Raw genomic sequence first — 12,706 nt, forward strand, 5'->3', positions numbered from 1 at the left:
CATAGTGCCTGCAGCCCTTATTCGGACTCCGCTTTGACGACTGACTCCGATTCTCGTCTGAAACCACTTTTAATGTCATCTCTGCCAAGCAATGCAGCCAGCCTCAGTCAATCTTAATTATATTCACAAAATGAAAAAAAAAATCGACCTGTCTAAACATTTTCTTAAGTTAAACTTATACTCCCTTACATTCAGCGCGACGCTGTCGGTATTTGATAGTTACCTTCTTTCCTCCTGGGTGTAAATTAATTTCGATAGATGGAGTAGGTGCAGAAAGTCCAGAAGAATTACAATTTGATTCATTAAGCATCATAAATCTCTTCAAGGCATCCGGTTTGGTCAGGGTAGAATGAACAGGAGTGTGCCACCTTGCCCGCCGGCTTGGCCGAATTCCAGCAAAGGTCTGAATCAGAGCTTGTAACAGTTTCGGACCTCAGGGGTATCTAAGGCCTCCATGTGTCCACAAACCCCCTGTGAATACTTTAAGTTTAGATCCAATTACAGACTGAAAGACACCATAAAACAGTATCCCTCTTCTTGTGTGAGCAAAAATATCACTAATGCGTTAACAAATGCACTTATTCAACCGAAACACATCGAAGTGCACATGAAATGAAATGCTTTTTGCTTCTAATTCTACTATGGGTAATGGGGTTTCTCGCATTTCTACACTGTGAGGTCAGAGTTATATATCCACCTCGAGCAAACTGTAGAGAGACTGGGCGAGGTAGAGCACATGGGGGCTGTTACTAGGGAGAAAGCGGCGGGAAACGATAAAGGTCATAAATATTTGGCGTTGCCGGGGTCCTTCGCTCGGCGGGGGGAACTCGCTCTGCAAATAACATGCTGAATATAATTGGGTGGACGGGGGCCAGGATGTTTTTATGCTTGCTTTAACGCAGATTATATTACACCCTAATTAAACATTCTATTCACATGGGGGAACCCCACCGTCCCCATTCTCTTTCATAAAGGCCCGGTTGAGGTTTGAACTTAGAGCCCCGCAAAGTGAATTCTGTAGCGTCTGTCTCCAGCGGTCGAATCTCCCCCGCCTCTTGGTTGCTTATGCTGTCTTACTGTGCTTTCTGCACTATTAATAATTGAGACTGTTGCTCAGAAAAGCCTGCACAAAACAAAATTTCAGTTTTTTTTTTATTCTCTCTGGAAGATGGATGGAGCTTTAGAAAGTTGCGAAAGAGATTTGTGCAACACAAGTCTTTAATATACCCCTGTGAGTTAATCTTGTGTGTGTGTTTGTGTGTGTGGTGTGGCAGGCGAACAGCAGTGGTCAAGTGGTGGGGAAGGTTCCAGGCCACTTCACCCCAGTGCTGACACCATCTCCCCACCATGGAGCAGTCAGACCCGTCTCTCTCTCCATGCCTGACACCAAGCCAATCACCACATCCTCAGAGGGTGAGCTCTCTTTCTCTCTCTCTCTCTCTCTCTCACACACACACACACACACACACACACACACACACACACACACACATACACACACACACACACACACACGTACAAACCTGGATATTTCAGATTCGTACCTGAAAAGCTGCTGCAATCATTATAACTATGTTTTAAATTTATTATACATTTAAACAACATTCTTATACTGAACACTTTATACGCTTCTTCATGTAGTTTCCTGCAGTTTAACTTGCTACTGTTGCCTCTGGCGTTTGTTAATATACAAATAAAACTGAACTGAAAAAAAAAACCAACACACACACACACACACACACACACACACACACACACACACACACACACACAAACTGCTATAACATAGTTTGTGTTCAGAAGGATCACATTTCAGCACTTGTTTTGCTTCAACATGTTTGCATCATTGTGTGTAATACGTGTATATATATACATGTGTGTTTGTGTGTTTATATATGTGTGTGTTTTTAGGTTATTCAGCCCCTGGCACCCCTACCGCTAACCGTTTTGTAGGACTGAGCCCTAGAGACCCAGCCTTCCTCCACCAGCAACAGGTGAGATGCTACTCATCCCTCTCTCCTTTCCCTCCCTCTGTCCCCCAACCGTTTCCCAGTGCTTTCCTCTCAGCTCTTTCCAAATCCCCACCCAGCTGTTCAAGTCTCACTGCAGGTATCAGAACAGGCAGACAAGTAACACTGTAAATCAGAAAATCAGACGTGTCCTCTTTCTCTTTCTCTCATCTCTCTGTTTCTCTTTCATCACAAACACTTTGAAAGTGTTGGTGCTATTGAGTGTACTGAAGCGCACTGAAGTGCAAATACAGCTGTTAAGTAAATAATTATAATAGTTAAATTACAGAAAACTTAGCACATGTCCTAGCGCATAATCTCTGAAAATACTACTGACCCCAGTATAAAAACATCTCTCTGCCTTTTTTCTGTCAGCAATCTTGTTTAGATCTATGATTTAATACATTAAATTTATGATTTCATTATTTGAATACACATTTGTTATGAAATTATTTCCTATTGCTTACCAAATAAGTTTGTGTCCACATGTTTAGATCATATAATAAGTAATGCTGTAATCTTAATTATGTACTCATAATTTCCAAAATTTCCTGTTTTGTTTCCCACTGTTTCTGCAGCCTTGCTCAAAGTTATCTTTTAACACAGTGACATTTTTAGTGTAGGTCATCATCGGGGACAGAAACAGATTAAAATATATATTTTTTAAAATACATAATATAAAAAACAAACAACAACAGAAAAATTATATATATTTTTTGGAGTGTTATACTGTTTGTACATGCTGGTATTCTAAATTTAAATATTACTTTTATTTTTTTTCACCCCACAATGAATTAATTCATATTAATGAATCAATTGAAAATGTTACTTTTATATTGATAATTAAAAAAAAAAAAATTCAAAGAAAGAACTGGTTTGACTTATATGACGTTGAGACGTATAACTGGTAGAAACAGTTTTGTGTGTGTGTGCGTGTGTGTGTGTGTGTCAGTTCTGTTCAGTGGGAAAGGCCCGGTTCGAGGCTAGATTTTTCCACCCTCCTCTAATTGAATTCATCTGCACGCGGCTTCATAATAATTAGTGGTTTTCTCCTGCCTTGCTCCTGAGTTAGAGTAATGGCAAGCCTTGGCTTTTATTGCTTTTTGGTTTGGCAGAGCTGGGAGATATGTGCTTCTCCCACCACAGATGTACTGTAAAGCACTGAGCTTTTTAAAAAGACGACAAATTTTTTGCTCATTGATTTTTTTTTCATATTCCAGTGTGTGTCGGCCATGAAACCTCTCTTTATTGTCATGCCGCAATTATCTTAAGTGTTAACATGTTTTAATTCTGCCAAAGCTTGGACCATTATAGATAATTACATGTGGATGAAAAGAATGTTGAAATAGAGGTCACACTTTTATGGTTAGAAGATAGATGGTTTGATAAAACGATGGAGACAGAATCAGAGAGAGAGAGAGAGAGAGAGAGAGACAGAGACAGAGAGAAAAACAGAGAGAGAAGGAGTGAGATATGTACGCATGGTTGGAAGAAAGTGTCACCTTTTAATGCGAGGGATCTCACGCGTGCAGATGTGCAGTGGTTCTGCTAGTGTTTAACCGCCTCAGCTGCGCACTTAATGTCTTTCGTTTCAACCACAATACACCGAATAAGGAGAAGTGCCACAAACAGACAAGGTAATATATCAGCTATTCATCGTGTTTATGTAAGCCGGAGCTTTTATGTGCTCCTGCATAGTGATTTGTATAGTGCAGGCCTGACCCATGTCGGACTTGTGGCTTTTGAGGCACCTAGCAGGGTAAATAAAGTCTCGGGTATACCCTGGCCTTTATGCAGGGTGATCTATCATACGTTATAATGAGTTGTATTGACACCTGCATTCCCCTGCCAGGCCTTTGTTGGCCGTGTGGTGTAACACAGGGGCAGTATGCATTACAGTCGTCACCGGGGAGTCACCTTACAGTCGTACAGCCGGCCCTTCCCAGCATGCTGTGGGGCTTGGCACTCCCTGTAGCCATGTCTGCAACCTGAGAATGAGTGTCTAGACTCCAGACGCTCGGCAGGGCCCACTCACTATGCCGATGCTTGCTCCTCTCTGTTTTCTCTTTATCTCTCACGCCGCTGCTCCTGTTTATGCTTTCTTTCTATTCTTTGTCCTTTGTCTTTCTTCTTTTCTCCCTTTCACTCAATTGCTTTTAGTATCTCTTTTTTTCCCATGTCTCACTTTCCTCACTCTGTTGTTGTTGTTTTTTTCTCTATCTCTCCACTCTTGACTTGTTAACCCCCAATTAGCCATTAAATAGAACGCAGATGGAGCTATTAGTGTTCAGATACTTATCTGTAAAAAAAAGACTAGAGAGTAGACACATGTTACAGGGTGTGCTTGCATGCACATATATGCATGCTCACCTTTACTTTTGCTGATGTAACAACTGTTTGAGCATACCTCATATGCAATATTATCAGTGTAAATAAGGGCCTTATAAGAGCACCATTGGATGAACGAATTATCAGATTTTCGAGCCTTTCCAGCCTTTAATTCTCAATAAAAATACATGGGTTGATTTCCTTAAACAGCCCTGAGGCACGCTTTGCTTTTTGTCTTATAAAAATACTTACAGTATTAGATCCAGTTTTCAAAACCATAATTTAATTTTATATATCTCATTTCATTGTGCTAACAAAGCAATAGTGCAGGAATGAAAATATTTTTTAAGCTCTTTTTAAAATACCAGCAGTTAAAAAATGCTTGTGGTTGGAATTCTCAGTAATTAGTAACTGGCAATCAGACACTTTATTGATCTGTTGTATAAAAGCATTGTTGCACTGGCAGTCATGTGGCAAACAATGACCCTTGGCAATCTCGCCTTTGCTGATATTTATTGCAACAGCACTGTATACAACAGGTCTATAAACAAAAAATGACTATTGTTTAACTGATATTTTAGACACAGAATGGCAATTAAAACATTTTCCAAGTAAGCCACTTCTGGACTGACAGACTGCACATGCCAGCGGCATGGTACAAAGAGCAAAATAAACCAGTGCTATTGTACTAATTATCAGCAATCCATTTGGTCCAATTAAATTAGTGGACCTGATTTGACTGTTCCATCTATATTTTGTAGAATATGAGCCATTTTAGTTGTGAGGACAATATAATTGTGTCTTGTTGTATCAACATGTTTCACATACTTATCTATCAACTTAATAATGCTGTACTTATCTAACATATGACACATCCAGAGGATTATACACAAATTTTAAAAGCTCATTTTATAAGTTTTTAGGGCTAATGACCACTTTCCCATGATAAGCTCTTAAATATTAATTGTCATTGTAATCTACACACAGTGAAGAGAAAGGACCATGCCCTTGATTCCAAAATACCGTAATAGAAACATTTATGCTTCTTTGGACCCATACCGCTTTTTATAATGTAATAAATAAAATCGATGGTCTTACAGATATTGCAGGTAACATTATGTGTTATTGAAATTCAGGAGTTTTTGTAAACAATTAATTATGTGCACACGGACCAAAATAAGCTGAGCGAAAACACTTGACAGACATGTAGGCAGATGGTCATAGTGTGTGAGTGTTACAATGGCATTGTTGTTCCACTAGGCCCACTTGGAACTTGCTTCTCACCCATGTACTCTTGGGGAAAAATAACAGGTGAATTCACATATGTAAGTAGCAGCACACATACACACAGAGAAGCCCAAACACCTGCTCCTGACTGAGGCCCCTGTGTAAAGTGCTCATCAAAACATCAGCGCGGAAAAGATTTCATTATCCGTTCTCCCTGAGGGCTTCTAACCCTTCTTTTACTCGCTCCTACTCTCTTTTCAATCCCAGGAGAAAGCCGCAGTCTCACTTCTGGGACTGATCGCTGATCAAAATTGTTTGGTTTTATCTAATGGTAGCGCGCTTATCCAGTCCCCACACACAGCTGTTCATTAGCGCTAACTTGGCTGTGATGCACCTCTATGATCTGGCGCTGCTATGGACAGATGGCACCTACAACTCCAGAAGCATTCACGAGAAGCTTACCAGCTCCTAATTGATGACCCAAGTCTGCATGTTTGGGCCGTGCTGTTGTTATTTACTTGACACTGACATATCAGGTGATATTTGATCAAGCTGCACCTCTGTGAGTAAGATAAGCTTCGGAATCAGTTCAGCACGAGCACTTTTGCAGGCATATAATTAAATTTGGTAGGAATAAGCCTTGGAAAAATAAGGGCTTTGTTGTTTCAGGTGTCCAAGTGGAAACTTCTGCGTTGTCAGTATAGATCATATGTTGCTACAGAATGAGCTTTAAGAGTGCTGGGATGACAGTAATAGACTCTCTGTTCTTTTTCTCCATTTGTTTTATTTAGTTGTTGAGGTGCAGTTTAAATTCCTAGAGAAAAGTCCTCGTGTGAACTCTTTTCCAGGACAGGCGTCCTTGAACTTCAGTTTATGCATCCACACTAATTACCGCACTTGTGGTTTCTTTTCAGCACATATTGTGTGTGTGTTTTTTTAATGTGTGCGGGGGGGGGTCTACCAAAACAGGACGAAGGAATGTCTGCCACTGTAACTGTCTGATAGCTGACCTCGACTTCGCCCAAAGCCATTGTTTTCTGGCTTTAGCACACACAAGCACATACACGCACACGCACACACACACACACACACACACACACACACACACACACACACACAACACAAACTTGTGTGGGGAAGTAAATTTGGCAGCTGTACTGATGGAGGTGGATATCCGCACACTAACAGTGTGAAACCGAGTCCCTCGAGTTCTGAAACAAAAAAAGCTTATTATATCCCATCAAACACTACGTTCTAATACATGCTCAACTACATGCATGTAAATGAGTTCAGTTGTCTTTTTTTTTTTTACCACTAACCATTCAGTGTGAAGTTGTATTTATCCTTCATACTGGCACCTGCCATAACTGGGCTTCTATACGAGCACTGAAATTCAAATAATTTCCTGTTCAATGTTAATGCTTGTGCTCAATCTGCTAATTCATGTGGCTTTCACTCTGGGAAATGGATATTTTATCCAGCCAAGTCTCTTTGGGTCAGCACTAAAGCATCTGCAAGAGTAAACATAGAAAATCAATTATTTGCCTTCCTAGATTTATCACAGTGGAAATGGATTTGCGTTGGGAAATGGTGCAGGCTCAGTTCCAGAAATGGCTTGCGTTATTGACTGAAAATAAGTGCCATTGAATATTCAAAGACTCTACAGACCTGATTAAAGCTTGTAAAGAGCCTGTGCATCTGATAACAGACAGTGCCGCAGGTGGACAGAAAGGATGGCACTATATTCTGCCAGGAATGGAAGGAAGGGAAACGAATAGACTGATGAAGTTCTGCCTTTTGTTGCGTTCATGACACAGAGCTCTCGGCATTTTGTTGGTTTATTAGACTATACTTTTGCACGTTGCTGCAATTTCATTTACATTGTCAGTCTGCGTGTGTACGACTGTCTGTAAGAAAACGTTCGTGTGCTCTTCTCTTCTACTCCATCCACATTCATATTTGTAAGGCTTCCACCGGTCAGCATTAAAAGCCAGGAAACATATTTGACACCAGGCGGCATGACCATACTTCAGTCAACCCATCTGCTTGAACATGTCTAACAGCAGCTTACATGACGAAGTGCATGCGCCAGATGGAACGCACGTCCCTGTTCCCATACAGAAGCATTTTGGCACAGATGAATGATATCCATGTAACCCAGCCCTTAGTTTTGTAAACTAACCTCTTCTTTTGCTTCCAGGAAAGTTAATGGTTACCCCATTAATGTTGCATGCTACATATAACATTTGCTGTTTCTTAATTTTTTTAGGCACTTTTTTTTCAACCCTGATTATATATAATGTTTGTGAAATTAGGAATTAGGTTCGTTTCATTCTAACCTGTGGTCCACGAACTGAGTGTAAAATTGATCATTAAAAAGATTATCATTTAGACATAGGATCACATGTTTGAAGAACAATATCATATAAAATAAATGAATAGAACATAACAATATTTTATAAGAAAAAATATTATATGTGTGTAGTTTTGGCACAGACTGCTCCTGGCCTTGTTGCATGCTAAATGTGTCTATGTTAGTACCGTTGTGCTGGCCCCGTTGTCTGACTGAGAGGTGTTTGATTGACAGCTGAGGATTTGTGACTGGCCCGTGAATCAAAACGTCAGGTCTTATGGCTCAGAGGAGGCTTTGGGGATTTCTTGGCAAAGGTAAACGTTTCCTTTATTTTCAACCCACCTCTCCATCAAGTTTTTACTTTTGTTTTTGTTTTGTTTTGCTTTTGTCGCAACCATGCATCATTTATTTATTTATTTGTTTTTGTAAATACACACTTTGAATTTCACCCTGTTGATTTTTTTTTTTCTTTTTCAAACCTGCATTCTGCTATGAACAGTTTCATTGAACAGATCTTCATAAACAAAAATTGCAGTTACAGGGAAAAATCTGTACACCTGCTCCTTCATGTAGTTATTCAATCAGCCAATTATATGTCAGCAGCACAATGCATAAAATTATGCAAACATTTTTCCCATTATTCAACTGTTTAGATTTTCCACTCTTGGAAACTCGAGATTGTCTTTTATCCCATCCGTTTTAAGGGTCGTTTGTGTGTTCTGAGATGACTTTCTGCTCACCATGTATAAAAAAAGTGATTATTTAAGTTAACATAGCCTTTCTGTCAGCTTGCACTGCTGCTGCGTGATTGGCTGATATTTGCATGAATAAGCAGATGTACAGGAGTTCCTAAAAAAGTGAATAATAATTCTGTACTTATCTAACTTTATCCAAACGCTTTCACATGTAGAGCAGGATCAATAAAGGAATGGAGACTTTGATCGATATTCTGTTAACATTCACTGGTTTGTAGTTTATGTTTGTTTTTTTGGGGGGAAATGAGAAAGGGGCAGCATGATTTGGCAACTTGGTTGAATGTAGGTCATCTTGGAACTCTGATGTGTGGAACAGAGTCCACTTTAAATTCCAAGAAGTGCATGTCAGACATGACCTGAATATTTACACCTTCACTGGAACTTCAGATTACATCCTTGATGAACACTGGTGCAGTCTAACACATGAGAATGTGTCAGAAGCGTCAGAGAATTTTTGAAGCTTGTGTCAGTGTATGTAACCGGTTTTTCCTGAGTGTGCCTTCAGTTCAGCTTTAACTTTTGCAATTGATTTTTTTCTTCTTCCACGAAACCAGGTTCTGGAAAGCAAATAAAAAAAGTAGCTTTTAGTGAAATTCCAGTGTCACTCATATGCTTTAAAAAAACGCAGGACTGAATCCAGGATCATATTTCTTACTCCTTTTTTGCATTAACACATACTTCACATGCTTCTAGAAGGTTAGACCTTCTCAGCACACAGTATGGTAGACTTACAAGTAAACCTTTGTAAGGTATTAGCTATAATATATGAATTAATATTGCATTTAGATATCATATAATCAGGACAATAATAGAAAGTTAGTGTGTGTTGCTGTTAGTTAGATGCTATGCTTATGGATTAGCTTACTATGATATTATTAACTGCAACTTTTTTCATATTTAATATCTGGTTTTAAAGCAGGGGGTGTGTACATATGTGTGTACTTGTGTGTAATTGTTTGTGCATTGCTTATATGTTTAAATTTGCTTTTGCCACATTTGTCACTAAGTAAAGATGTACTTTTATAATTGGCCTTCTATTTGTTTTGGCAGTGAAGGGTTTTTAAACATCTCGGAAATTCATTCTACACTGCCAAAACAAATGACAATTGCACAGCGTTAAACAAAATAACGTGTTTGAATAATTGTAATACAAATAGTAATAAAAAAGGGACTTGCATTACACTTTTCCCATCAATAGGCATCAAATTTCCACATAGCACAGGATGTCACAATCGTTGAAAACATTTTATTAAATATGGAAAATGGATTGGTATATTAATATTAATGTAGAGTATTTACTGATTTTGGGAGATGGCCTATCATCAACTATATCTTCTTCTATCTCTTTCCTTTTCATGTCATCATATTATACCATGTTCATCAAGTATCATCTGACATCACAAGTTTTTTTTTCAAGCTTACACATACTATTGTTACTCTGAATTACAATTTATATGCTTACAAGAACAAGAAATCATTTCTACCCTCTGTAGGTCTATAGAAACAGACAAGAGGAGAGAATGTAATGAGCAGGACCTACCATACAGGGTAGGTTATATAAATTCTGGGCCTTACTGTAAATGTAGAACGGTGGATTTTGCCCTTGAAAAATGACAGACCAAAGTTTTGAGTACATGAGTGTCTGTGAGTTTTTTCGAAAATTTACATCCAGCTGTTCGGAATGTAAATTTTCTAAAGAAACTTACATTCTCACTCAGCTTCTCTGTATTTATTTATTTGATTTTTTTCATTTATTTATTTATTTTTTGGAGCTGCTTTCTCTCTCTTCAAACCGCTTTCCTGTGGCTGGACAAAGCTTTGCTCAGTATTTCCTCTCAGCACTTACCCTATAGAGGTATACCAATCAGAATTCTGACCTAAGGGTCTCTTTCTGTAGATTTGCCCATTTATGCAATAATGGAGAAGCCACTAAACTGTTTAGATTCAACATGTGCTTTTAATGATGCTTCATTTTCCTGTGGATTTTCAAGATAGAGACCCACATGTCAAATCTTTCGAATGTATATAAGATTTAGCCTTTTCTAAAACACGTGTCATAAACCGAGTAAGTGAAGCAGAGAAAGGAGGCAGAGTTGGATATAACAGAATGGACTTTCGATTCACTTGATTTTAATCCAATCAAGATGCTCTGGAAGGAGTTAAAAAAAAGTAAGAGAGAGAGTAAGAGTCCAAACAGCTCCAAAAAACACATACAAGTCCTTCAAAAGACACACAAGCATCTGTAAAGTATATCTCAAGTTGCTTTTTGTTTGAAGAATGTTTGTGCATCAGTTACATCTGCTCGATTTTTCTGCTTCTGAGCATTCAATGGTGTGATCGATTTACTCCGTCATGGTTGTTACGAAGTTACAAGAAGACAAGAAAAATACTCATGTATTTCTAATATGTAGAAAAAAAGGAGTGTCTCCAAACTTTTGAGGATAATGTATGTAAATGTGATTTGTTGTTTGCGTGTGGATGGGGCTGCAATGGCCGTGACTCATGCATGGTGCTATATGGTTCAAGGCAAATTGAATTGGACTCAGCCTTGAGCATTGCCATCCAACAGGAAATGGGGTCAGCTATCCATTAAGATTCCATTAGATAATCTAATTTAGGGCCTGATCCCCAAGCGAAGCATGCTGTATGCTTACCACTACAGCCAGGAGGATTTTGGTGGGACAAAAAGATGTGTCCGGGCCAGCCATGAGTGTGGAGGGCGATTCAACAGGGTAGAATCTGATCAAGTCAACCACGCGTGAGGAAAAGTTTTTGTTCCTGTCTCTCCCCCTCCTTGGGTTTCTGTGGATGGGGAGCTGTCATGTATTAAGCCATCTGGTATCCAGGGGAACCAGACATTAGGTAATGCCAGGCTCAAGTTGAAATTGTTAAATAAGGGGGTGGCACCCCATGCGCTGCAGTGATCAATCGGCCGGGCATTCTGCAAAAGCCAAGGCTGGGGTTAAAGCAAGGAGTATGGGATGACAGAAGGGTTGAAGACCATGTGCACTGAGCTTACAAAGTAATCCCCTGCTGCTTGGGTCTCCTGTGTTCCTGTGGAGTGAGTAGTATGTTACAAAAAGAGAGAGAGGGACATAGAAAAAGGGGATAAAAAGCTACCTTTAAAAAAAAAACCCAAAAAACAAAGCTAAACCGCTGCTGAATGTTTCCCTCCTCTGTGCTCTCTTTGTCCGGCAAGGTAGGAAAAACTTAATCTCTCATTTCCTGTCAGATGATTTCTAGCAGACCAGAAAGAGGAGAGTGCAAGGGGAGGGAATGGATTGGGGGCAGACGGAAGTGGAAAAGCTATGGAGGAAAATGGAAAAATAAATTGTTGATATAGTTTTATGTTGCACTGCATTTCCTTCCTTTTTTCTTTTTCTTCCTACATATCCCATGCTTTGTAAATTCTGACCATGTTTCTGGCCATTGAATCGTGAACTTTGCTTCTATTGTTTTAAGTGACGTCTAGGCCTATGCTGTGGGAGATTTGTATAAAATGTCATTAGCCACATTCATGGCCACAGTCAGCCGTATCACTGCAGGCAGCCATGGGAAGAATAAAGTCAGTGTTCTAGGTCTGCCAAGACCCTGTTGTCTTCCCCAGGCATCAGCCTGAGCCCTCGTGTCCCCTTTGGAAAACAAACAAACTGCCAAAGAAAAGCCCCTAAAACTCTCTCAGTGCCCCCCTCTCGCAAGGCATGCTGATCCACTGAAGCTATGCACCTGCAGCCACAGATCCCAGGGAAAAGTCACTCACTTTCTTCTCTTTACTGTTGCCTTCTGTCAAACACCCCAGTACGCCCTCGTCCACCCCGGCCTTGTCCAATCTTTCCTTTTTTTTTTTTTTTTTTACTGTGGGGGGAAAAAAGTAAAAGGGAGAAAATAACAAAGCGGTAGCTGTGTGCGCTGGGTGGTGTTGAAAGAGCAGGAGCATGCTCTGTAATCTGCAAACAGAAAGCAGCGATTGTGTGAGACAGGTATTTAAGAAGGAGACGGGGAAGGAGGAGGGTGGACTGGTTTCTGGCCTGCCT

At 39.7% G+C, this 12,706-nt stretch overlaps 1 protein-coding gene across 6 annotated transcripts in view; it reads left to right on the forward strand.

Moving 5' to 3' along the window:
- The window catches only part of LOC124387631 (nuclear factor 1 B-type-like), a 73,677-nt gene that overhangs the window by 53,264 nt on the left and 7,707 nt on the right, over nt 1–12,706 (forward strand). For 2 of the 6 annotated variants that reach the window (XM_046852079.1, XM_046852078.1), the window contains exons 9-12: nt 1,275–1,413; nt 1,912–1,994; nt 8,152–8,231; nt 10,166–10,220. In XM_046852079.1, coding sequence (XP_046708035.1) covers nt 1,275–1,413; nt 1,912–1,994; nt 8,152–8,231; nt 10,166–10,220 — 357 coding nt within the window. Of the gene's footprint in view, nt 1–1,274; nt 1,414–1,911; nt 1,995–2,587; nt 2,708–8,151; nt 8,232–10,165; nt 10,221–12,706 lie in introns of those variants that run through there. The other 4 variants (XM_046852083.1, XM_046852080.1, XM_046852082.1 and 1 more) reach the window with 3 other exon arrangements.

The sequence above is a fragment of the Silurus meridionalis genome, chromosome 6, assembly GCF_014805685.1.
Source record: "Silurus meridionalis isolate SWU-2019-XX chromosome 6, ASM1480568v1, whole genome shotgun sequence".
NCBI classification, from domain to species: Eukaryota; Metazoa; Chordata; class Actinopteri; order Siluriformes; family Siluridae; genus Silurus; species Silurus meridionalis.